The sequence below is a fragment of the Mauremys mutica genome, chromosome 21 (genome assembly GCF_020497125.1).
Source record: "Mauremys mutica isolate MM-2020 ecotype Southern chromosome 21, ASM2049712v1, whole genome shotgun sequence".
In the NCBI taxonomy this organism is placed as follows: Eukaryota; Metazoa; Chordata; order Testudines; family Geoemydidae; genus Mauremys; species Mauremys mutica.
Window position 1 is genome coordinate 7167005 of NC_059092.1, and position 24639 is coordinate 7191643.

At 46.4% G+C, this 24639-nt stretch overlaps 2 protein-coding genes across 4 annotated transcripts; both read left to right on the forward strand.

The window, feature by feature from the left end:
- Positions 1-2065: 2065 nt before the first annotated feature.
- On the forward strand, positions 2066-8823 carry MRPL20 (mitochondrial ribosomal protein L20). The gene is made up of 4 exons (XM_044996684.1): positions 2066-2236; positions 5869-5979; positions 6311-6388; positions 8319-8823. The coding sequence occupies exons 1-4, from the start codon at positions 2150-2152 to the stop codon at positions 8490-8492; spliced, it is 450 nt and encodes a 149-aa protein (XP_044852619.1). The 5' UTR covers positions 2066-2149; the 3' UTR covers positions 8493-8823.
- A 1855-nt stretch (positions 8824-10678) lies between these two features.
- CCNL2 (cyclin L2) lies at positions 10679-22316 on the forward strand. 3 transcript variants are annotated; one of them, XR_006574727.1, is made up of 12 exons: positions 10679-10987; positions 12440-12514; positions 12803-12912; positions 13278-13398; positions 14754-14818; positions 17608-17707; positions 17799-17903; positions 18100-18241; positions 19348-19465; positions 19562-19654; positions 20910-21331; positions 21392-22316. XR_006574727.1 is itself a non-coding variant. In XM_044996249.1 (11 exons), exons 1-11 carry the CDS (start codon positions 10694-10696, stop codon positions 21259-21261), a joined length of 1575 nt encoding a protein of 524 aa, XP_044852184.1. In that variant the 5' UTR covers positions 10679-10693; the 3' UTR covers positions 21262-22316. The 3 variants fall into 3 exon arrangements, 2 of the variants coding, with proteins under 2 accessions (XP_044852184.1, XP_044852185.1); XM_044996249.1 differs by having other exon boundaries at positions 20910-22316; XM_044996250.1 differs by lacking the exons at positions 10679-10987; positions 12440-12514; positions 12803-12912; positions 13278-13398; positions 14754-14818 and adding an exon at positions 15627-15655 and having other exon boundaries at positions 20910-22316.
- The last annotated feature ends 2323 nt before the right edge of the window (positions 22317-24639 follow it).

The following is a 24639-nucleotide window of genomic DNA, read 5'->3' on the forward strand; positions in this document are numbered from 1 at the left end:
GCAGGGCGGTTTGTGAGGGTCTCTGGGTGGTGTGGCGCTGGGCGTAGGGAGCCAGAGGGGTGCTGGGCAGGGGGTTTGTGGGGGTCTCTGGGTGGTGTGGCGCTGGGCGTAGGGAGCCGGAGGGGTGCTGGGCAGGGGGTTTGTGGGGGTCTCTGGGTGGTGTGGCACTGGGCGTAGGGAGTCAGAGGGGTGCTGGGCAGGGGGTTTGTGGGGGTCTCTGGGTGGTGTGGCGCTGGGCGTAGGGAGCCAGAGGGGTGCTGGGCAGGGGGTTTGTGGGGGTCTCTGGGTGGTGTGGCGCTGGGCGTAGGGAGCCGGAGGGGTGCTGGGCAGGGGGTTTGTGGGGGTCTCTGGGTGGTGTGGCGCTGGGCGTAGGGAGCCGGAGGGGTGCTGGGCAGGGGGTTTGTGGGGGTCTCTGGGTGGTGTGGCACTGGGCGTAGGGAGACGGAGGGGTGCTGGGCAGGGGGTTTGTGGGGGTCTCTGGGTGGTGTGACGCTGGGCGTAGGGAGCCAGAGGGGTGCTGGGCAGGGGGTTTGTGGGGGTCTCTGGGTGGTGTGGCACTGGGTGTAGGGAGCCGGAGGGGTGCTGGGCAGGGGGTAGCATGGTGCACCATGGGCCCATCCACAAGGGGAAGAAGCACAATGGCAGTGCTGGGACGGGCTGGACAGCGTGGGTCTGGCAGCTCCCGGTTTGTAAACAGGGCCCTTGTACTGGGCTGGGTGGAGTGGGGCTGTCCCTGCCATGCCATGACTCATCTCCCATTGCCCCAGGCCAGCCCCTCGCTCTGAGGACTCTGCCCCCCTGCCCCATGTCCCCCATGGGGACCCACAAATATGTTTAGCACCAGGCCCACAAAAGGTTAATCCGGCCCTGTTTGGGGTGCAGGCTCTGGGATGGAGTTGGAGGCTCCATAGCAGGAGGGTTGCAGGCTATGGGGAGTTTGAGTGACGGGTGCAGGCTCTGACCTGGGGCAGGGGATTCGGGTACAGGAGGGGGTGCAGACATGTGGGCTCTGGGAGGGAGTTACCAAATCAACACGTTGTATAAGAGAAAGGAGCTGCAGTGATTTCATATAGACATAGAAAATGATAGAAGCAGCAACGAATCCTGTGGCACCTTATAGACTAACAGACGTTTTGTAGCATGAGCTTTCGTGGGTGAATGCCCACTTCGTCGGATGCAAGAGTGGAAATTTCCAGGGGCAGGTAAATATAAGCAACTTTTCCACAGTCACAATGTGAGAGGCAGAGTTGGAGGGAGGGAGGGGGCGTCGGTACAATATTTCCCGCATTCAGGCTCCCGGCTGGAGCAGTAACCGCCCCGCAGCACTTGTCTAGGCTAGAGAGGAGCTGCGGTGTCTGAGCTTTGGCAGTCTAGGAATCGGGCTGCCGGTAAGCCCCCAGCCCCAGGAACCCGCCCCTGCTCCGGGGCTGACACGCGGCAGAACTGAAACAGCCGGTGCCCCTCCCCCACAACCCCGAGACCCCCAGATCTGCGAGCCCAGCAGGCGGCTCATCCCGAGGGGCCACTGTTCCCCCCCCCCTCCCTAAACGGGGTTTTGTCCCCGCACAAGGTCTGGCAGTGTCTCCCCCCCGGGCTTAACCCCAGCTACCACCCCCCACCCCCTTCAGCCCCTCTCCTGCCGCTACCTGCAGCAGCTTGACCCTCCCGGCCAGTGAATTTCTGCCCCCCGCTCAGCCCCTGACAGCCTCCCCCCCCCGCTGCCATTTGCCCCCTTGAGCCTTTTAAACCCCCCCCAAAGAGGAGGCAGCAAATCGTAAGTAAGAGAGAGGGCAGCGGCGACAGCGAAGGTTACTGGGCATGCTCAGTTCGGGTGCGCATGCTCAGTGCAGCCAAAGTAGCGAATCTCGAGCGGGCGCGGCGGGTCTCAACTAACGCCCCGCAGCTGCGCCCGGCCCCGCCCCCTACGCTTCCCCCGTACTCCAGGCCCCGCCCCCTGCGCTCCGCGCGCCTGCCCGCGTGCTCCCGGCCCCGCCCCCTGCGCTCCGCGCGCCTGCCCGCGCGCTCCCGGCCCCGCCCCCTGCGCTCCGCGCGCCTGCCCGCGCGCTCCCATCCCGCTGCCCCCGGCGCTCCCCGCGTGCTCCCGGGCGCGGCGCGCGCAGCGGGCTCTGGCCGGCCGGGCGCAGCGGCGATGGTTTTCCTGAGCGCGCCCTGCTGGCTGCGGGGCCGCCTGACCGACCGCTTCTGGAGGGTGCAGGCGGTGCTCAAGCATGCGCGAGTGAGTGAGTGAGTCCGGCCGCCCGCCGCGGCACCGGCACCGGCACCGGCCAGGCCTCCGCCCCGGGCCTCGTCCCTCCCCAGCCCCGCTCGCAGCCTCGGCGCCTGCCTGGCCCGACCCCGCTTCCGTTTGCGCATCTGCTGCCAGCCAGGCGCGTTCTCCTGTGCTCCCAGCCCGGCCGCGAACCCGAAGGGGGTGGGGGGGTCGTGTCCCCAGGGAGCCGTGGGGGGGGGTCGTGTGCCCAAGGAGCAGGGGTGTGGGGGGGGTTGGGTCGTGTCCCCGGGGAGCTGAAGGGGTGTGGGGGGGGGGTTGGGTCGTGTCCCCGGGGAGCTGAAGGGGTGGGGGGGGGGTGTTGGGTCGTGTCCCCGGGGATCTGAAGGGGTGTGGGGGGGTTGGGTCGTGTCCCCGGGGAGCTGAAGGGGTGTGGGGGGGGTTGGGTCGTGTCCCCGGGGAGCTGAAGGGGTGTGGGGGGGGGTTGGGTCGTGTCCCCGGGGAGCTGAAGGGGTGTGAGGGGGGGTTGGGTCGTGTCCCCGGGGAGCTGAAGGGGTGTGGGGGGGTTGGGTCGTGTCCCCGGGGAGCTGAAGGGGTGTGGGGGGGTTGGGTCGTGTCCCCGGGGAGCTGAAGGGGTGTGGGGGGTTGGGTCGTGTCCCTAAGGAGCAGAAGGTGTGTGGGGGGGGAGGTCGTGTCCCCAAGGAGCAGAGGGGGGGGTGTCCCTTCCTCTTTGTTAGCTCTTCCTCCCACACCCCGTCCACTTACAGTCTTGTCCTTCCTCTGGGCCTGAAGGTGACACTCTGAGTTGCCCAGTGCATGGTGGGTGGCAATGGCAGAGAGCATAAATAAAGCTTTCACCCTGGTCTCCCCCAGAGGCTGTGCTCTTCTCCATAATAGCACCAGAAGTTCTCACCCTTGGTTTTTTTAATATACAAAAAGGAGGCATTATGTTATGGCTTAAAGGAAAATAGCTGACTTATTGGCTGTCCATAGTTGCCGTATAAATGCAGACTAGATGGTTAACTGAACCTTGCTTGCACATAAAGGGACAGTGTGAACTTAAATTTGGTCACCGGAAATAAAAATACTATAGAAACAAGTTTTGATAAAGCCTGAACCAAATTTTCCCTCAGTGTTTGAAACCCAAACACTGCATCAGGAGCGACCTGAAAATGACACTTGATTATAAGCAATGAAACTGGCTAAATTGACTTAATTTTTGAACTGATCAAAATGCAAAAGATAAAGAGCATTAACAGTGATAAGTAAATTTATATTTGTACATCTTCAGGTATTGTTATTGCAGGTAAAGGTACTTCTTTACAATATGACTTAAGTGGATAGTGTCTGTTAAGCTATTGCATGTAGGGTTAAAAAAGAATTTTCTGTAAGGGCATATTGTCAGTAGCTTCAGTGATATTATCACCTGCTATAGCAGGGGTCGGCAACCTATGGCACGCGTGCCAAAGACAGCACGCGAGCCCATTTTTAATGGCATGCTGGAGCCTGTCCGGACTCCAGCATGCCATTAAAAATCCTGCCCAGCCTCGCCCGCTCTCCTCTGCCCTCTGCTCCCCCCGTGGGAGCAGGGAGCAGAAGCATAGCCATGCACACGGGGTGGGCAAATGGCCCCACTCTCCTGGCACCGCAAGCCACAGGGTCCGCGCTCCGGGGGGTCGGGGCTGCGCGCTCCCGCGGGGCAGCGTTTGGCTCCGCAGGGAGGCAGATATGCTCCCTGCTCAACTGGAGCTCTGCTGCCGCCGCGCGCAGCACTCTGAGGGCCGGGGCTGTGCTCTCTGGCGGGGCAGCGTGTCTGGCTCTGCGTGGAGCCTCAAGGTAAAGGGCCCAGGGCTGGGGGGGTTGGATAATGGGTGGGGGCAGTCAAGGGACAGGGAGCAGGGTGGGTTGCATGGGGAGGTGGGGTCCCAGGAGGGGTTAGGGGTGGGGGGTCTCTGGAGGGGGCAGTCAGGGAGCAGGGGGGGTTGGATGGGGCATGGGAGTCCTGGGGTTTGTGAGGGGGCAGGGGGTGGATAGGGGTCAGGGCAGTCAGGGGACCAGGAGCAAGGAGGGTCCTGGGGGTGGGCAGTTAGAGTGGGGGGGTCTCTGGAGGGGGTGGTCAGTGGACAAGGAGCTGGGGGGCGTTGTATGAGTTGGGAGTTCTGGGGGTCCTGTCAGGAGGCAGGAGTGTGGAGAGGGGTTGGCGCAGGCAGGGAGTCAGGGGGTGTTGGATGGGTCGGGAGTTCTGGGGGTCCTGTCAGAGGCGGGAAGTGGTTGGATAGGCATGGGAGTCCCGGGGGTCTGGCTGGGGACTGGGGTGTGGATAAGGGTCGGGGCAGTCAGGGGACAGGTAGGGGATAGGGTCTAGTCCGAGGAAAAGGAACAGGGAGGCTTAGATAGAGGGTGTGGTCCTGGGGGGCAGTTGGGGGCAGGGGTCCCAGGATGGGGTACTCAGGGGACAAGGAGCAGCGGGGTTGGGAGTTCTTAGGGGGGCAGTCACCCAGCCCTCTCCCCTGAGCCCTGAGCCCCACACATACACCACGCCCTCTGCCCTGAGCTCTGCACAGCCCTCAGGCCCCTGCCCTGAGCCCTGTACCTCCCTCATACACACCCAGCCCTCTGCTTGACTCCTTCACACCCCCCCCAACCCTAGCCTTGACACCGGCACCCCCACCCATACCCAGGCCCCCCTCTGCCCTGATACCTACACTCCCCCACATACCCAGCCTCCAGCCCTCTGCCCCCAGGCTTCTGGGTCCCGGCCCCGCACAGCCTGCTGCAGGTCTTGGACCAGCAGTGGGCTGAGCGGGCCGGCAGCATAAGATCAACATTTTAATTTCATTTTAAATGAAGCTTCTTAAACATTTTGAAAACCTTGTTTATTTTACAATACAACACTAGTTTAGTTATATAATGTATAGACTTATAGAAAGAGACCTTCTAAAAAACATTAAAATGTATTACCGGCACCCGAAACCATAAATTAGAGTGAATAAATGAAGACTCGGCTCACCGCTTCTGAAAGGTTGCCAACCCCTGTGCTATATCATTGAGTAGGGCATTGCCTACAATGAAATGGGCGTATCCTACACTTGTGGGTCCCAATCTAGCCATGTATCATAAGTAGCCTGTGGGGACACTTGTTGGAGGGCAGACTAATCACATGGTGCACTTGCCCAATGTTAATTTTCCATATGTGCAACTGTGGTAGTTTCCACAGATATTGTAAGATCATCAGTGGGACACAAAGTGGCTCAAACTATGAGATATTACCAAGGATAAGGATTCCCAATGGATTCCCTGCTTTTTTGCATTGAGGCAGCCCATTCTGGTTTTTAAGAGTCAGAAGGTTGTGAGAGTTTGGCCCGCTGTTAGAATCTGGGACTGAAAACTAAAACTGATCCTGTGCTCTGTCCAGCCAGTGAGAAACTATGGTCTTTCTCAGGTTACCTAATCTTTGAGTTTCATTTGTAAAACAAGATAATTGGCTGAGGCTTAACTAATGCTTGTAAAGTGCTTTGAGATCCACTTAATGAAAGGCTCTGTAGAAATGCAAAGTGATATCTTCTATATTCATATTACTGAAGGGCTTTACGGCCTTATAAAGTTAATAATTGAACTGGAACATCTTGTTTTTGCCTTAGCATTTTCGTGGAAGGAAGAACCGCTGCTATAAATTGGCTGTACGAAGTGTTCGGAGAGCTTTTGTGAAGTCTACAAAGGCCAGAAGAGAGAAGAAGAAATTCATGAGAGCGGTAAAAAACAAACCAAAATGATAGATGTAAACAGTGAAACTGGAAGAGACTAGAATCATTTTTATATAGCCATTTTACTACTCGGGGTATCCCAAAATGCTTTACAAACTGCTGTTGAAAGAGTAGTTCTGCAAGTTCAAGGCAAGTGCAGTAGCCCCTGTTGGCTCTGCAGTAGCTCATGTTTCATCAGAATTTTAGCAGTGAAGAAATGTTGGTCAGGACACATTGTATTTATTGAATCTGAGCACATCCATATGGCTAATTCTCTACCAAAAGAAAGCATCAACTAGAATATACTTATTTTTATATTTAAATCTTTGTATTTTTTAAGCTTTGGATTACGAGGATTGAAGCAGCTTCTCTTGAACATGGTTTGAAGTATCCAGCTTTCATAGGCAATCTGCTTAAGGTAAGTGTGTTGCATGAAAAAGAATTGCACTGAAATGGTGACAAGTTGTCCAAAATTCTCATTGGTCTTCAATGAGTCATTCCATAATACACCCAGAAAACCTCTCAGCTCTGCTGATGAGTGATAAATATGAAATTTGTTGTGTAGGTGTTTTCTTGCTTACTGCAGTAATGTAGTCATGTTTTATACTTGTATCTATTTCTGCTCCAAGTGACCTTACTTTATTTTGGCAGTATAAGAGCTCAACATAAGACTCATAACATGTTCCTATTTCTTCACTATAGATTTATGTGACCAGAAGAACTTTTTTCATTAATTCTTTAAAGGGACAGTGTCAGTTTACATTGTTGTAAATAAACGTTGTTACCTATGCTACTGTCAGGTGCTCAGAGTAATAACTGCCTTTTTTAATACCTTGAGATCTAAAAAATACAAAACAAATAAAACCTTGAATTATTAAAAGTGAGCTTAAAAATCTGAATTACTTTTCACTAATTAGACTGGTGCATTTCAGTCAGCTTGGACAACACAAATAAATGCAGTCAGTTTCACGCTACATTCTTAGCACTCCAGTGCTCTTTTAAAACATACAGAGGGATTTGTTTCAAAGCTTCACATTAGAATTGGAAAAGTTTGTTGGTCTTAGGTTTAGCTTGTTGCTCCAAACTTTTAATCTGAGCAAAGTTTAAGATGGTAGTGTGCTTTAAACACTGTTAGTCATCCATCCTGTCACCTCCCCATCCCCCACTTAAGTTTGTAGAACAACTGGACGGAAAAGTAAATCAGTAGCTTATTTAATCAACTAATTAAATCAGATTTATTCTAAAGTTATCAAACTGTTAAAATGCTTCCATTGTTTTCTCTTGTCACGCTTGGTAACTAATTGAATAAAGTACTCGGCATAGAAGTTCCGTCAAACTCAGACAAAGGAACAGGTATTTCAGAGAAAGTCAGTGTCCCTTGCATCTTAGAATTGTACATCAGGGAGGTCCTTAGTTTCATTTTCCAAAAGAAGCAGACCTGGTTTCTGTAATCTTGACATTTTAGACCATCCACTCATTGCCCTGTGTCATCTATAAAGGGACCGATCCTGAAGTCCTTCCATTCTGAGACACTTTTAAGGGCCTGATCCTGACTGAGTTTAGCATCCATCACTCCTGTGGAAGTGAATGGGAATTGTTAGTGTGCAGCACTTCATGGGATTGGGCCCTGAAACTCAAACTTGGCTTTTTATTTAAAGGTGAAAATAAATGGATGGGTTGAGAATATTTCTGGATGTTATTGCATAATCTGAAATACTATGTAAGGATGGTTAAGGCACAGGACTAGGAACTGAGACCCAAGTTCTGTTGCCAACTCTGAAATAGACAACTTGTGCAACTCTGGCCAAGTCAATTTCTGTGTATCCATTTCCTCACTTCTAAAATGGATAGAATACATTACAAAGGAGCACTGAGAACCTTGGATGGAAGTCACTATAAAAGTGCAAAACATTATTTCAATAAGAATTGCTATCCATTTGGAACATGTTTACCGTGTTTGCTGGAATTTGAAAACTAGAGCATCCAAGATCAGGCACTTACTACGTAGACTTCCATAAAGGAAGAGACTCCCCACTGTAGGTACTGGAATTTGTTAGAAAGTGGTGTTAGAAAACCCATGGTTATCTGTTTTATATCATATGCTGTAGTATAAGATTGCTGCTGTTGAATTGTATGACACTTTCCCCTTGGGATAGTCACAAAAATTAGATGTGTATCTTGTGAGGTTTTCCCAGGCAGTAAAATCAGATGTTCGTTTGCCTAAAACATCCATTAAATATTAGTGTTTAATTAAACATGTATATAGTAATGCACTTAAGAACTTAACAATGAACATTTGTAAAAGTATAATTACTATGCTCTTCATTGACCATCCTTCTTGCATTTAGTGCCAGGTGGACCTGAACAGGAAAATGCTTGCTGATCTGGCTATTTATGAGCCAAAGACATTCAAGTCCCTAGCTGCCTTAGCTCAAAGGAGGAGACAAGAAGGCTTCCTTGATGCCCTTGGGGATGGAAAAGAACCAGAAGGAATATTTTCACGAATTGTGCACCATTATTGAAGTGACAGGCATAACCTACAATTGTAGCTGCCTAGTCTAAGCAGAGACTTGTATTGCAAAGTAAGTTTGCACCCCAGAGTACAAAAAAGATCATGTCTGTGAAACAAGATCCTCTAAAATCAGTCTAGCAAGAAAGAAGGAAGACTTAGACAACTAGCTTGTAAACTCGAAGGCAGTTCTTTTTCCTTAGTGGTTTTGGTCAAAATTGCAATCTAAGTTTAACAGGGATAAACCCTACTGTGCAGAAGTCACTCTGTGTAAAAACATTGTGTAAACATTTTTGTTCTGTAACAATCCAATAAAGGTTTTTTTTTTATGTATTATGAAAATATCTGGTGTCACTTCTGGGTGTCACGGTACAATAACATACATTTTTAAATGCTTCCTGAAATGTTGACAACTATCCCACATAGATGCAAGTAAAAAAAAAAATCAATGTGGCAATGTGTTAGAGGTTATATTGAAAAGCTATGGCTTAAATATGTGATGCATAAGATAACTATGGAAGTACCTGCCCAAAAAAAAGCAGAAAAAAGGAAAATCTTAAAGGCTTTAATAAGGCTTGTGCTGCAGCTAGTAGAGTTCTACTAAAATAAGTAGTCAGTCCATGAGAATAAGAATGTGAAGGCATCTTTTAAAAAAAAAAAAAAAAAAGGCTAGTGAAATCACCAGAAATTCAGATTTTGTTAGGAGTATAAACCATGCCTTCTTAAGTATTGTGCCATCTAGCTTCATGCCACAAAATGTGGAGTATCTAGCTTTTCTTTAAACTAGTATATGTAAAAGAGTGCAGCACAGCTAGATTATATTCAAGTGTAGCTGTCAGTCTCTCAAATTAGTTTAAAAATTAAACTGGCCAGTCTAGTAAGGAAAGCTTACATGTGATGTGTCGCCTAAACCGTATCCACAGAGTTGCTAATCTCTCATTGGTTCAGTCTATACTACACTTGTATCTGAGTCAGGGGACCCAGATTAAGTCTGTATCTATGCTACAGCTGCGCTACTGTAGTGTGGACCCTTCCTACATTGATAGAAAGGTTTTTTCCCATGAATGTCATTAATCCACTCTTCAAGAATGGTAACTAGGTGGATGGAGGAATTCTTCCATCAACTTTGCTGTAATCTACACTTGAGGTTAGGTAGACCTATGTAAATTGCTCAAGGTGTGAATTTTTTCACAGCCCTGAGCGATGTACGTAACTTGATATAATTTTTTAGTGTAGAGCAGGCCTTGCAGTTAAAAGCTGTAGTGCGACTGGGACCTCTGGGTGAAGGCTTGGAAACCCTGGATCCTCCAAGACTCTGGTCTTCAGGGAGGCACCACTGTATTATAAATGTCCTAGCTAAAGTTGAAGCAAATGAAGGCTTACATGCGGATATTATCTTCCAGTGAAATCTGTGTGCCGGAGTCTGTTCAATGCAGGTACTAGTCCTGCTGTGGAAGACCATTCCTGCTTGAACTCTTATGAGGCATAGCAGTGCGAGATAACAAAACGGACAGTTGTGGGGAGGCTGGTCAGTGCTGCCAATTCAAGATTTTGGGGGTGAGCCTGGGGAGACTTGTTTTACTTAAAGCCCCGGCTGCTGGAGTCAAGAAACAAAGCTGCTTGTGCTCCAGCATCGCAGAGTAAAGCTTGACAATGTGGGTGGTGTGCCCCTCACGGCTCCTGTTAGAGTGTGTGGGGGAGGGCAATTGTCCCAGGCCCCCAGGCCCCCCCCCACTGTCTGTAAGTGGAGGGGGGGACCCCAGTGACCATGAAAAAGTGGGGCTCCAGATTTCTCTCCTGGGCCCTGTCCATACCCCCAGCATCTGTTTCAATGAGTCTTTCAACTCCCACCCCCTCCCCCCGGCGTGGGGGCTCCCGGTGGCGCGTGCTGGGGGCAGAAGGGCTGGCTCGGGCCTGGTCGATGGTGACGAGCCAGGCTTTGTCTGCGTGGGGGAGGGGGCGCGGGAGGCGCGCGATGCACGCCGGAAGTTCCGCCCGCTCCACCCTGTTTCGAATTCCCAACCGCTGCGTCACGTCGCTTGCATCAGGCCGCAGGACCCGCGTCACGCCGGGGGCAGGCAGGCCAATCAGAGAGCGGCGCCTCGCTGCCACCCGCCAATGGGAGGCGAGCGCAGGGAGAAATGGGCGGGACACCGCCCGGCTCAGGAGGCTGGCGAGGGGGAAGGCGAGAGAGCGGTGAGGCGGCGGCCCAAGATGGCGGCGGGCCCGAGCAGCGCGGCGGCTGTGGTAGCGGCGGGCCCGGGCGGGCCTCAGGCGGCGGGGCCGGCCCCGGCGGGGAGCGGCGCCCCGGGCCCCGGCGCGGTGCTGATCGGGGACCGGCTGTACTCGGGGGTGCTGATCACGCTGGAGAACTGCCTGCTGCCCGACGACGCGCTGCTCTTCACCCCCTCCATGGGCAGCGGCCTGGAGCCCGACACCGAGACCCAGCTGCGCGTCACCGGCTGCGAGCTCATCCAGGCGGCCGGCATCCTGCTGCGGCTCCCGCAGGTGAGCCGGGCCCGCGGCGGGGGAGGGGCGGGAGCAGTTACTTCCGGCCTGAGGGGGCGGACGAGGCCGCGGAGTCGGGCCCAGGCGGGGGCGGCGCGGGCCGGAGCAGGAGGGGGCTGGGTGGCCGCTCTGGGCCCGCGGCAGCCGGGGGCGCTGGGCCTTCGTTGCCTGTGAGTGTCGCGCTGGGGGCAGGGGGAGGCTTTGTTCTCCCCGCCCTACTGGGCAGGGCCCCGCCGCCTGCTGGTGCCCGATGGCCGCTGCGTCACTCACACAAACTCCCCCTTTAATCCCAGGAACACCCGACCCCGGCAGCAATCGGGGGAGACGGGCACGGTCCCGGGCCCCGCGTTTGCGGTCGGGAGGGTGGGAAAGGGATCAAGAGACGCCCCCGGCCTGTCCTTTACCAAGGAACCAGGCGTGTGAAACTGGCCGTGTTGTGTCCGCCCCCCCCCCTTTTGTCCCGGCCGGCTCCGCTGGGACAGGAAGTGAATGATGTAACCGTCTCTTCCGGTAAACCCAGGGCCTGGGTTGGCTCAGCCCTCCAGGGCCCTTCCCGGTAGATCGGCCAAGTCTCGCTCGTTTCTAAAAGCAGAGGCACCCCCCACACCTCACGCTTTTTCTTTGCTGAGGTTGGTAAAGCCCATGATTTCGCAGTGCCTTTCAAAAGGGGTTTCTTAATCTCTTTCTCGTATGACGTGTCGCCAATTGACTTCCCCGGTGAGCTTCAATTCCTCCCGTTAAAGAAAATGGGACAGAGAGTCAGATGTTGCTATGATGCTTGGAGGGGAGAGGGGTTACAAAAATGCCACTATAGCTGAGACAAGGTTAATGAGACCTTCAGTTAAAAATAATTGCCGAATGCTGCTACTAGTAATCTTTCTTTTAGCTGTTTTAATTTCTTTAGCCATCTTTTCTTGCATATGAGTGTGTTTAATATGGCAACAAGGGAGTCTTTTATTAAATGTGGCTGTGATTGTAAAACCACAAAGCTGGCTGGGGAGCTTGGGGGCAGGTGGTAATACTTGATATTTAGTGCTGACTCATGGCTAAAATGACTCTGCTTTGAGTTGGTGGTTGCCTTTTAATATTGCTCAATGAACACAGAACCAAAAATAAACAAGTAGGAGTGTTTGCATAGGTGGCAGAGCCCTGGGGGGCATTTAGACTGTAGTGTCCACCCTCATAACTAGTTTTGAGTGTCCCCATGAAATATTTTGTTTGGTACTTTTCTATTGTCTAGTCTAAGACTGCACATTGTAGTTCTGGGTGTTGAAAACAAATACTTGATGGTGGTGTTTGCCTTTTTTCCCCCTTTGTGAGCTGTTTGTTGCTGAGTCAGGCTTCGCTAATGGTATTTATGGGACTCAAATTTGTTGTAGTGTAATTCATCTTGCTCTAGAACCCTGTATGGGGATGTTAATATTGGATTACCATTTCTTCCTTTCTCTCTAGGTGGCAATGGCTACAGGGCAGGTGCTGTTTCAACGTTTCTTTTATACAAAATCTTTTGTGAAGCATTCCATGGAGGTAAGGATTCTTAAAAAAAAAAAAAAGCACTGTGTATTTGATTTCTCTCATGTTTGAGAGCATGTATTATGCCCTGTCGAACTATGTATACAGGAAACTTTCAAGCTATAAATATGTTTAGTTAAACATAGTTTTACACGTCTACATTGTAACAAATACTTAACTTAACATTTGGAGTATTTCTTGTTTTTATCACCACTTTCTCTTGTTATCCCTCCTAAAGCTCTTGGAGGCGATCAGTTCCAGATTTGAGCAAAACATCAGTATGTTGCAATACTTATATTTCAGCATGTGTCAATGGCCTGTGTTCATCTGGCATCCAAAATTGAAGAAGCACCGAGGCGTATAAGAGATGTAATTAACGTATTCCATCGCCTTCGACATCTAAGAGAGAAAAAGTAAGTTTAGAATCTGAAAAATGTTTGCTTTCTTCATGGCCAGTTGTTTAAATGTGGGGACTACTGAACATGTGGCTAGCTAGGCTACTAAACTCAGGCTCACAATTGTTGCTGTGCCTATGGGGGAGTTCAGATGCATCATGACTCAAGGAATGTGGAGTAAAACCTTGTTTGGGGAATGAAAACCAAAACATTAATCTGCTTATTTTATCTTAACTGGAAAAATGCTTGTACTGTTGTAAATATTAGCTAGTTTGCATCAAAATATAGTAACATACCTATGTGTCCAAGTAAGATTGTTGGGTGTCTTTTTTAATATTGGCAGTTCATTCGTACTCAATGGAATCTGAAATAATGTCTTGCAGAAAACCTGTACCTCTACTACTGGATCAAGATTATGTTAATTTGAAGAACCAAATCATAAAGGCAGAGAGAAGAGTTTTAAAGGAGCTGGGCTTCTGCGTTCACGTAAAGCACCCTCATAAGGTTTGTACGATGTTCAGCTAACTTATAAAACTGTGTATTTCACACACTCTGCTTGTTCTGGGTAGACTATTAAACTGGTTAAAAGCTGCTTGTTCCACAGTTCTGAAGACAGTGAAGCTAGTTTACAGTGATCTTGCTATCTTGTTTCTCATTCAAGAGTGTCTTAATAGTTGGTCTTGTATCTCATTGGTCAGTGAAGATTGGAGGTGGATGCAGATGTTAAGAACTGGTTAGACTTAACTGTACTTGGATTCTTCACTTTGTCATAGCATGAAAACAACTTATTGTTGAATAAGCAGGTAATTTTGGTGTTAAATTCTGAAGCAATATGAATAACTCCTCTTTGACTAAGGCTCTCGAATATCCCTTTTGTAGAATCTTGCTCTGATTATTATAATTGTCATTCCTGATGGGGATGTGTTTAATTCTCCGTCCCAGGAATGCTCTTCCCCAAAGTGTGCTGGATTCTGCTCCCCATATGAGCTAGTCAGCACTGCTGTTTGAATCTAATAGAAGGTTAAAGTAGTGTAAGGGTTCTCCCTTTCCTTGCCCTGCAGGTATCTGTTCTCTGTCTTGCAGCAATGGGCTACTACTTCAGACCTCTTCAGCTTGCTGTAGTGTAAATGCTCTTTAAATTTGAGTTTAAGTGCCCCTGATTAAAAATGCGTAGGTACTTTGCTCTGTTCAGATTTTTCTCTGCCCACTGCCATTCTTTCTGAGCCTCCTTATTTACTGGGGTACCGAGCACAGGAATGAGTGTACTCCTTCACCCACTAATCCATGTGAATTTTCTATAATTTTGTTTTATCCGTCTTTTTTTTTTTTGTGGTTCACAAAAAAACTGTTTTATATGCTGCTGTGAACCTTTTAAATCTATTATGTAGGACTTTGCAGAAGGAAAAAGGGGGGGGGGAATATTGGCTAGGTTTAGTCCCTTCCAATAGAGGTGTTTTATGGTGGATTGGTGCCACTTTCTCCAGTTGGCAGTGTTTCCTCCCATGTGCCAGCTAAAAGAGGAATGTTGAGTTCTATAGGAAAAGCATACCTGTTTTGAAAACTGAGTGGAAGGCAAGACTTCTAGATGAATAAGATGACTGAGCTCAGAAGGAGGAGTATGAGGAAGGTCAGATTTGGCTGTGCACATACGTTTTTTGGAGCCTGTTCTTTCCCCCGTTGTAATTGAAGGCAGAAACTACCTGGGTAAACACTTGGCATCTTACAAGCACTCTCTCCGTGGATATTTGAGACTGTTAAAATCAAGAACAGAATAGCAGATGCCACATGGACATCCCCTCTGAATTAAATACTTGGCTCTAGAGATTCTTGATAATAACTCAATAACCCATATCTTCCAGATAATCGTTATGTACCTTCAGGTATTAGAATGTGAACGTAACCAACACCTGGTCCAGACTTCATGGTAAGTTGATCTTTCTTGTTATATGAGACAGCAGGGCAGTGGCAGAAATATGTCATTTGAGGCACTCTGGGCAACATTGGTGTAGCCCACAACTATGTTCATGGAATAGACAGTTCTGGTGTTTCCTGGAGTGCCCCAACCTACTACCCAAATGTTGATCGGCCTCTAAGTTTCAGGCACTGTCTTAAATGGTAAGATAGCTTTTAAACCCCTCAAACCTGGCTCTCTTCCCTTTTCTCCTACCCTTTGCCCTCCCTCTAAAGTGAAAATGTTAAGCGGTTGTTTCTTTGGGTAAATTATATGTGCAGTTCTTGTCCGTCGCTGATGCTGGGAGACAGACTTTCCCAATACTTGAGGTGCTGGTTGCAACAAGGGCATCAGGAATCCTCGACATAAATCCTTATTATCCATGTGGATAATCCAAGATGTCAGCTGCTAAGACTGGATAACTCAGTGTGTTTTTGCATTTGCCATGAAACGTCTTCTTCCTATCTTGTTGCTTCACAGTAGTGAAGAGAATCATTTGGGGATGGGTATCGAAGTAAAAATTCCAGATTGTAACAAGCTTGTAACTCATGAAACAATAATATAATTTAAAAATTGGAATAATGAATCTAACAGTCATATTTCTGCTGACTGAACTCTCTGGTACTATGATCTGTTTGGTGGAGAACCTATTTTGACTTTTCTTTTCTGTACTCTTTTAATCAAAGGGTAGCCTCTGAGGGTAAGTGACTAAGACTTCTCCTCTGCTGCCCAAGCGCTATGGTGCAGGGATAACTGCGTCTTCAGTCAAACCAAAGCAGGCTCTACAAAGAGAAGGCTGACTCTAGACAGGTGGTATAAATACGATAGTATAGTAACTGGCCAACTGCTTCTTGTGCTTATACTTTTGATTTTTGTTGTTGTGCCCTTGACTCTATTGTATATTTTAGAACTTGATTGTTTAAATTTTGAAAACTGTTAATGTTGTTGTTTTAACTATGTTAAAGATACTGTACCTTTTTAAAATGCAAAAAAAAGCCTATTTAAGGTGGGATTTAAATCTTCTGGGTGAATTAACTAATTGGTAGGCTTCAGTTTTTATCATATCTGTGTATGTTGTTTAATCCAACACTTTAAAATACTTGAGTAGGTGGTCTTCAGTTTGGAATTAAGTACAGCAGTGACACTGGACATTTTCCCTACTTCCAGATTACACGATACCATTGCATTCAGAATTCATATGTGAAGTAAGACTACTAGGCACCAATTTCCTTTTTTTGTTTGGGATGCAGAGAAATAACTATTAGAGCAATTCCCTAACCATTCATTGCTTCCAGTACCTGGAAAGTCATGGGTATCCAGTATAACTAATGTTTGAAGTGCAGTGGTTTTAGAGCACAACTTAAAGCTGAAGTAATATGACAAATGTTTAATTCTACATGCCCCCAAAGTCCAGCTGCACAGTTAGCGAGTTAGTTTTTGTTTAACTGTTTGGGAAAGGAAGCCCAATCATCCTTCATACCTTGTGAATACTACTACTCTCGCTGCACTTCATTTCACAAAGACTTTCTCTGATCTCCTTCAGAGTGTCTTTTCCATAGCAAAAACCGGTGCTAGAACAGCATGACTTAGTTTAAGCTTTCCTCGTGGGCAAGGTGAAGGAGAGTCAAGACTAAGCCTTTAACTTGCCACTTTTTTCCCAATGGTCAGTCAATTCCCATGTATTAGAAGTGAAATATCTAGTAAAGGACTAAAACACGTAGATGGGAATGAGATTCCCGAGCACCTCCTTTTTCTGTAAACTGGTTTTAAATGGGCTGTGGGCTCTGGTTTGGGCATTCTTGTGTGCTGCATACCCCCACGGTCAATTTCAAACTCTTCTCAGAAAGCTTGTATAACTATATGGTGGCCTTTGTTCTGGGTTGTGTTTTCTCTCTTGCCCACCTGACATGCTGCTTGAAAGAAATATTTCTTTAAAAGTTATACCTTTAAGCATTTTATTTATTTTGTTGACAAATTCAGATGCAAGTACTTTGAAAATACAAACTTCCTTGAGGATTTAAAATCAAAATCTTTTAAAGTATGTGCTGACTGTTGTGGAATATGTGCAATATTTTACAGTTGTCTCATTCTGTGAATATTCATTTTAAGAAACCTTGTTGAAATGGGACATTTGGAAACGATACTGTCATATGCCAGAAGAGGAGATCTGTTTGAATACTGAACCGTCCTCTGTACTGATGTTCCCAAATACCTGGATTTCTTCCACGACTGGCTTTTTGCATCACAAATGGATTCTGTCTTGGATGCTGTCTCACTAATGGAAAATGGACAGGTTCCAAAAACTTTCCAGTGGCAATGGGTACATGCTGAAGTGGATTGCATTTCTCCGGAGAACTCCAGCAGGATTGGCAACTTTGAACACTAGCTTTGAGTTTGCATGCTTCTCTGCACTCTGGGATTGAGCCTAGATTTCTATTACTGAGTTCTTTACAGATTATATGTTGTCTCTACAAAAACATTTGTTTTTGCATGAGAGCAGGCCAGTAGATCTAGAGGGAAAAGTAAAGTTAAAATTGGTTCTCTTTCATAACTGATTTGTCTGACAGCCAGTCAGAAATTTATTCCCAACCACATATCCATCCCCTTGAAGAAATTTTTCTAACTTCTCTTCAGATTTACAGGAGTATAGCATTTGAGCTTAGTAATAGAATGCACAGAGAAGTAGTTACTGTAGAATTGAAGAGAATAGAACAGAGGCATTCTGCAGGGGGTTGCAAGTGTTCCCTTATTGTGTCTTTTAGGAATTACATGAATGACAGTCTACGAACAGATGTCTTTGTAAGATTCCAGCCAGAAAGTATTGCCTGTGCCTGTATCTACCTTGCAGCTAGAACATTGGAGGTGAAACATCTATTTATATTTTGTCATTTAAGTTTACATTAAGGTTTTCATGTAGAAATAGAAAATTGAATGTATGATTTCTCAATTGTAGATCCCACTTCCTAATCGTCCTCACTGGTTTCTGCTGTTTGGAGCAACAGAGGAGGAAATTCAAGGGATTTGTATAAAAATCCTGCAGCTATATACTCGGAAAAAGGTTTGCTATTGTTTTATACAATGTGTATTCTCAGAACCTAGGGCAAAACATCCTGCTTCCACTGAAGCCAGTTGCAAAACTCACTTCTCTGGGAGCAGGTTCCAGACTCTGAGAGTCATATCCCTTCTTCTAAGCATGAATGGTCAATTGAAACAGTACAGAGAACTGATTTTTTTTTTTGAATATGTATTTGTAGGTTGACTTGTCTTATCTGGAAAGCAAAGTAGAAAAGAAAAAACTAGCCATTGAAGAGGCAAAAGCACTAGCTAAAGGTCTGCTACCTGACAAGACTCCCAATTTGGAGAACACGTCAGGGTTTTCCCCTGTTCCTAAAAATGGTTGGTATCAGTGTACCTAGTTTTGCATATTTGGACTGCATTGCGTTTCTACCATATTTTGGGAGTATTACAGTGACTTCATAACTTGATTAAGAATCCTGTCTCAGGCTATTTTAGATTGCAGGTATTCCTTGTTAAGCTGTCTATATTCCAAATGATGATGCAAATACCGCTGTTTTGCAGCATCTTCACTCTGTAGAAAGGGGTAGTCAAACTCCTCATGAGATTTTTCCTATTCTTTTTCTTGGCCTCATGTTAGTATGTGTGCTGCAAGAAAGGCAGTGTTGGGACATGACCCGAAACTATTTGTTGTAGTGGGAGAACAAGCAAAAGCATTGTCTAGTGGAGAGAGCCAACGCGTTCACTTTTCAAAACGCTTCTGCTCCAGTAACTGTACCTGCTGGGAAGGGTGGTGGAGGAATGGCTGTGTGTGAAGGGAGAGTGCCCTGTTCTCTATTCAACTGAATTTTGTGTGTATAAAAAATAGTTACTTCTGGCTAGTTAACATTTCCTTTACAAAAAAACCTGGCATTTAAATTGCATTTAACTTTCTTGAAACAAAGAGGAAAGAGTTGGACCTTTTTAATGAATCAAACTGGTATTCAGATTTAGGTTGCAACACCTTTAAAGAGAGGATTTTTTCCCCAGAGTACCATGTTTGGAAATTGTATCTTTTGCCTGACAGAGCCCTCTTGAAGATACAATAGTATCTGCCTTTCCAAGGTATTGAAAATAGTGTGACATATTACATAAAATGCCAGTTCAGGCAGTTCTGTTAAAGGTTTTTTCACTGCTTAAAGTCTGTTTTAGGGTAAGGTGTTTGGGGGGGGGGGGGGGGTTTTAATGTGCTAAGTTTACAGCCTCAGAAATTTACTTCAGATTTGAATAACTCGTGACTTACCTAAAGGTGTTCAAGTTTTACCCTTTATCTGTATATGTACAGCAAAGGGTCTCTAGAGGGATGTGGCAATTAGTCAATTCTTGCCCTCAAGGTGACCCATTCAGCTACTGCTTGCCACTCCTTATTGGGTTGCCTGCTAAAGATTGACATCTCTTTGATACGCATGTGGGGGGATGAAGTGTAAACTTTTATATTTGTCTTGTAGAGTCTCCAAAAGAAGGTAAAGGAAATAAACCTTCCCCACTTGCTGTGCAGGCGATGAAGAATGCCAAAAGAAAAATGGATGGAACAAAAAGAATGAATTCCAACAGCCCAGTGAATGGGTAAGATTCCACGTGATATAGTCTCTACCTTTTTTTTTTTTTCCCCCTTCTCCTGGCACTTAAATCTAAATCTTGCTTGGATTCTGTCCTTCATAGCATTCCGAAAGGAAGGGAGAGCAGAAGTGGAAGCCGAAGTCGAGAGCAGAGTTATTCAAGATCACCATCTAGATCAGCATCTCCTAAGCGCAGGTACGTGCTGAAGTGGGTGGAAGTGCCGAGTCCCATTCGTAACCTGCTATGCTAATGGCAAACTGCCATCCCAGAGAATGTGCTTTGGGAGTCAGTGGGCTCTCAGCAACAACTATGGCAATTTATATAAAACTTTAAGCCCTGTTTGAGCTCTGGAAATGAGACTAGTGTATGGAGGTGCAACGTGGTGGCCAGTGTCGGTTCAAGTGAAGGTACGATTAGAGGAATGACTGCATATGAATGACATCTTCTTACTCAGCAAATCTGCTCCTTGTACCCATAGTCCTTTCTGCTGACTTAAATGACAAAAATAAGTTTATACTGCTTCTCACAATCCTCGCCATAGACCCAACAAAGCTTGGGGGATAGGGAACTGGATTCTCTTCTGACTCAGATCAACAGAATGGCAACATGTTCGGCTTCTCCCTCCATTATACCTTGTGCCCCCTGCACCAAACACTGGGGTTGCACAAACAGAACTGAGGTCCAAATTTGGTCTGCAAAGCCTCTTACTGGTGGTGATGCTTAGGCTTGGAAAGACCACCTGATTTTTCATGTCTTAAGCTGTTTTCAGGGCTACAAATTAGAGAGAAAAATCTATGGTAAACTGGCTCAATTTACAAATATATAGATATCTGAGAGGTAATCATGGAACTCACAAAGTCCATACATCTAAAATTCTTCCAAAACCTTTTGCTGTAATTATGAAGCTGATTTTTTTTCAGGATTATTAATAAAATATGTTGTGAAATATACTGTTCAGCTTTTCAAAGCATCTGGGTGTTTTACCTATTCAACAACGTATCTTATGATTACAAATGTTAACTATTATTTTAGTCCTACAGGAAATTACTTATTCTGTGTCTTAATGAGTTATGGGGTGTGAGCTGGGGAAGTGTTCTGTTTGAAGGCAGGCGATGCAGACAAAAGCTAAAATCTGTTAATTGAAATATCTTCTAAGGTTTGCTGGCTCAACTAATCAGATTAGTAGCTCTCTGTATTTAGAGAAGAGCTTTTGCTTTTAAGATCTATTCTGAGGGCAGCTTTTAACCTGAATTGTAGTTTACAAGTAAGGAAGGGGGGGCATTTTAAAAGACAGTGTCAAATCTTTCTTCTAAAACCTTTTTCCTTGTGTTCCAAGTAGCACCTAAGATTACTATAATCTGTCCTGTCCCACTGTGTGCTTTTAATGTTGTAAAGTAATCAGGCATTGATTGTCAAGGCACTCACTGTTCTCTTCTCCTTCCTGTCTTAGAAAAAGTGAAAGCTACTCAACATCAAGTGGTTCCAAATCCCACAGCCGCTCCAGGAGTCGCAGTGATTCTCCCCCAAGACAGTTCAACCATAGTGCTAGTTACAAAGGCTCTAAAATGAGGAGTTACAAAAAGTCAAAGGACTACAAATATTCGACACACAAACCAAGGAAGTCCCGCAGCAGGAGCTCATCACGTTCCCGGAGCCACTCACGAGAGCGTTCTGATCATTCTGGGAAGTACAAGAAGAAAAGTCACTACTATAGAGAGAGACATGAGCGTTCCCACTCCTATGAGCGTACGGGTCATCGTTATGACCGAGACCACCCAGGCCACAGCAGACACAGGAGATGAGCGCTACAAAGGGTTCTCTTCTGTCCTTTGGGTTCTCTTCTGTCAGAGTGGAGCCCGGTTTCCCCCATTTCCCTGTGCAGCATAGGGTTAGCCTGGGTCTAAACCACTTAGCATCAGTAATCTTTTCTAACCCTGTGCTTCTGAGCATGAATCCAAATACACAGACACTGAACAGACATGATGTGGAAGACTTGATCTGGTAGATGGCTTAGTTGTTCTGCTGCTGGAGCGTCTCTTAGAAACACCGAAGAGCCTCTCTGTTGTAGTGGCTGCTCCTATGCCTGCTCTTTGGTAATAGGTATATTTGCATACTGTAGTGCAATGGTGTTAGTATATTTCTGGACTTGGAGTACTGAGAGCACCAATTTCCTTGCTCAGCGATTAGAGAACTCTGCTGAATCAGCCCTTCCTGATAAAAGGTTTTCAGCTTTCTTCTAGTTCCATGAAAACCATTAGTGGCTTGGTGCTAACAAAGCTGTGGTTTCATACTGACTCAATTATGTTGTACAAATGTAAGGTGATATTTCTAGAACTGATGCCTATATTAGGTTACACTTGTATATATTTTGCAGTGTTTAACAATACAATATGGGAATATGGCCTTATTAGCCCTTACACTTTCTCCACTGTGTAAATAAGCATTTGTTTAATACAAGTGAAAGCTATATACTGAAACGTCAAAACTTGAATTCTATCAATTTAAGATTTGTGTAGAGAATTCTGATAAATGTGAAAGTATTTAGCTCTGTGTATTGAAAGTAGTATATTTTTATCCGTGCAATGCTGTGTGCAGGCCACCAGCTCATAGAGAAGTTTCATATATATATACATTTTATGTGTTTTGAATAACTCTATACTCAGGATCTTTGACACTCTGAAGAATTGGTAGTTTGTCAATCTGCTTGCTTGTTTAAAAACAGAAGGTGTAAAAACAAAACAAAAAAACAAAAAAAAAACAGCCCAAGTCCACAGCTCAGTGGTATCCGTTTTAGTGGTATATCTGAGTTGTTCCTGTGCTCCCTAATTTCATTAAAGTATTTGATTTTGTATTTAAACTCCATGATGTTACTGTCTGGTGTCATTCCGAGACTTTCTTCTAAGTTGTACCACCATGTCTAATCGAAAAGGGAAAAAATAACCACTTTAAATAGGGGTAAATGAATAGTTTATAGCCATTTTATTTTTAAACGGACGTGTGCTATCTCAGATATAAATACTGTTTCAGACTGATTTTGTAGCACATGGTTACAGGGGATGTGAGTAATGGTAAAACAGGGCTCTTCACTTCCCCCTGGAGGGAGTTAAAAGCTATCAACTTAGCAGGTCCATAAGAATATTCATCAATGCAGGTGTAACAGAGGGTTAATTTCCTGAAGTGGTGAGTGTTTTCCTATCCCTGGAAAGTAATGGTGGCTGCTGCTTGGTTGACAGTGGTTCCTGTGAATTTCAAGCCACTGAGGGTGTGTCTACACAGCCGCAACAACAAGCCTTTGAGCCTGGGGTGACAGGTTCACAGGCTACAGCACTAAAAATAGCCTTGTAAATGTCATGGCTCGGGCTCCTAAGTCTGCATCCTTCTTTTTAGTGCAGTAGTGAGAGCCTGAATCTATTGATCCAGGCTTGCAGCCAGGGGCTGTATAGATATACCCTGACGCAGCATAGGTTAGCTTTGGTTGCCTGCATACTACAGTGAGGGTGGGGCATTATAAATGCCCCTGTATGTCTTGGAGTGATCTGCTGGCAAGCTTATCCCATCAGCATTTACAATGATTTTCAGTGTCCCATCAACAGGCGTGCACAGCAATAGGGGTGAGCCAGCCACTGGTATGGCATTGAAGTTCCTTGTTCTCATATCCCAGAACAGAATTGAGCAAACAGTGCAGTATAATTGGCAAATGCCTTGGAAGAAAGGTGTGCCTGGGTCCCACCCCGTGAATCATGGTGCAGAGGGGAGAATAGACAAAACGCTGTGGTTTCTATAGCTGACCAGCAGCAATTGCACCTTCCTGCTGTTTTTGCCCTGGCCCTTCCCTTGCCCTAATGAATCGCATGGCAGCTTCCTCATACTGCTGTGGAGGAGGGGAAGCAGAGCAACTAAGAGGACCTGGAGCTGGCTCTAGAAGCAGGGCTGTTCCCTGTGGATCACCTAGAAAGTGCTGAGCACCCCAAGCCTGTGACAATCTGGCCTCCCCAAAGTGCCTCATATTGGGATAAAAATGGAGGCGCACAGTTGCTCGTCACACATGCAGCCCTGAATGTGCCACAATGTATCGTGTCCATTGCTGTTTTCTATCACTGCACAGAAGATTAAATGTTGCTTCCTGTGCCATCTGACCTGAGTGAGTTTCTTTAAAAAATTCCTTCATTTTTTAAAGCAAAACCACTTGAAACTAATTGTGCTGACAGCTGAGGTAAACTAATGGGAAGAGACTAAACAGTGATGGTGCAGTTAAGTCCTGTGGATAAGTTTATTGGTGTGTTAGACTTTTCTCTCTAGGTTTTTTTCCTCCCATTGGTTCAGAGTTCTGGCAATGCTGCTGCTTACACTTCACTCTGGTCCTTTTTTTTTTTTTTTTTTAACTTGAACATAACCCCCTAAAGAGGCTTTACTCCATCCAGCAAGTCACAGCCCCTCCAAAGAATAATTCTGGAACAGAAGAAACTTAAGCATTTGTTATGAGGAACTTTAATCTGCTGTAAAGACATAATGTCCATGTGGAGAAAATTACTGGTCTAGCTATAGTAGTAAAACTCCAATGTGCAGGCTTGTCTTCCTGAAGGAGAGTGCTTGTTTTCTGATTTTTAATTTGCTTTGAAAGCAGTATAATCAGAAAAGAGCCTTCCTTTTGGGGGATACAAGTGTCCACATAGGGAATTCTACCACTCTGGCTATGCTAGTAGTCTTCCCTGTGGAGACAAGCCCTCAGCTGAATGCCACTTCAGAATGTTGTGGGGGCTATAGGCACCTCCCACACCCATGAAAGACTCAGCTGCTATCCCTTGACCAGCATCCAATCTAATTTTGTACATGTGAGGAGAGGGTGAGACAGAAGTTTGACAGCAGTGAGGACAAGGGTTACAGTAAGATCCCAGTTACCAGCTTTGCATGTAGCTGCTGTATGGTTCTATAACAATAGCTTTTATATGTAACTCTTTGCTAATGAGGTTCCATTACTTTACGTTACCAGTCAAACTTGAGGAACTTTGGTCTTTAGGTATCTTCAGCACGTGTTTCTCAAGTATCCCAAGTAGAAGCAGTTGTCTGTAGGCTGAAACATGGGAAAACTCTGTAGAATTTGTTAGGATTGTGCAGTGTCAAGGAATATAACATGAGTGTGAGGAGGGGAAAGATACTAGCATAGAGTTGTGCTAACTGGT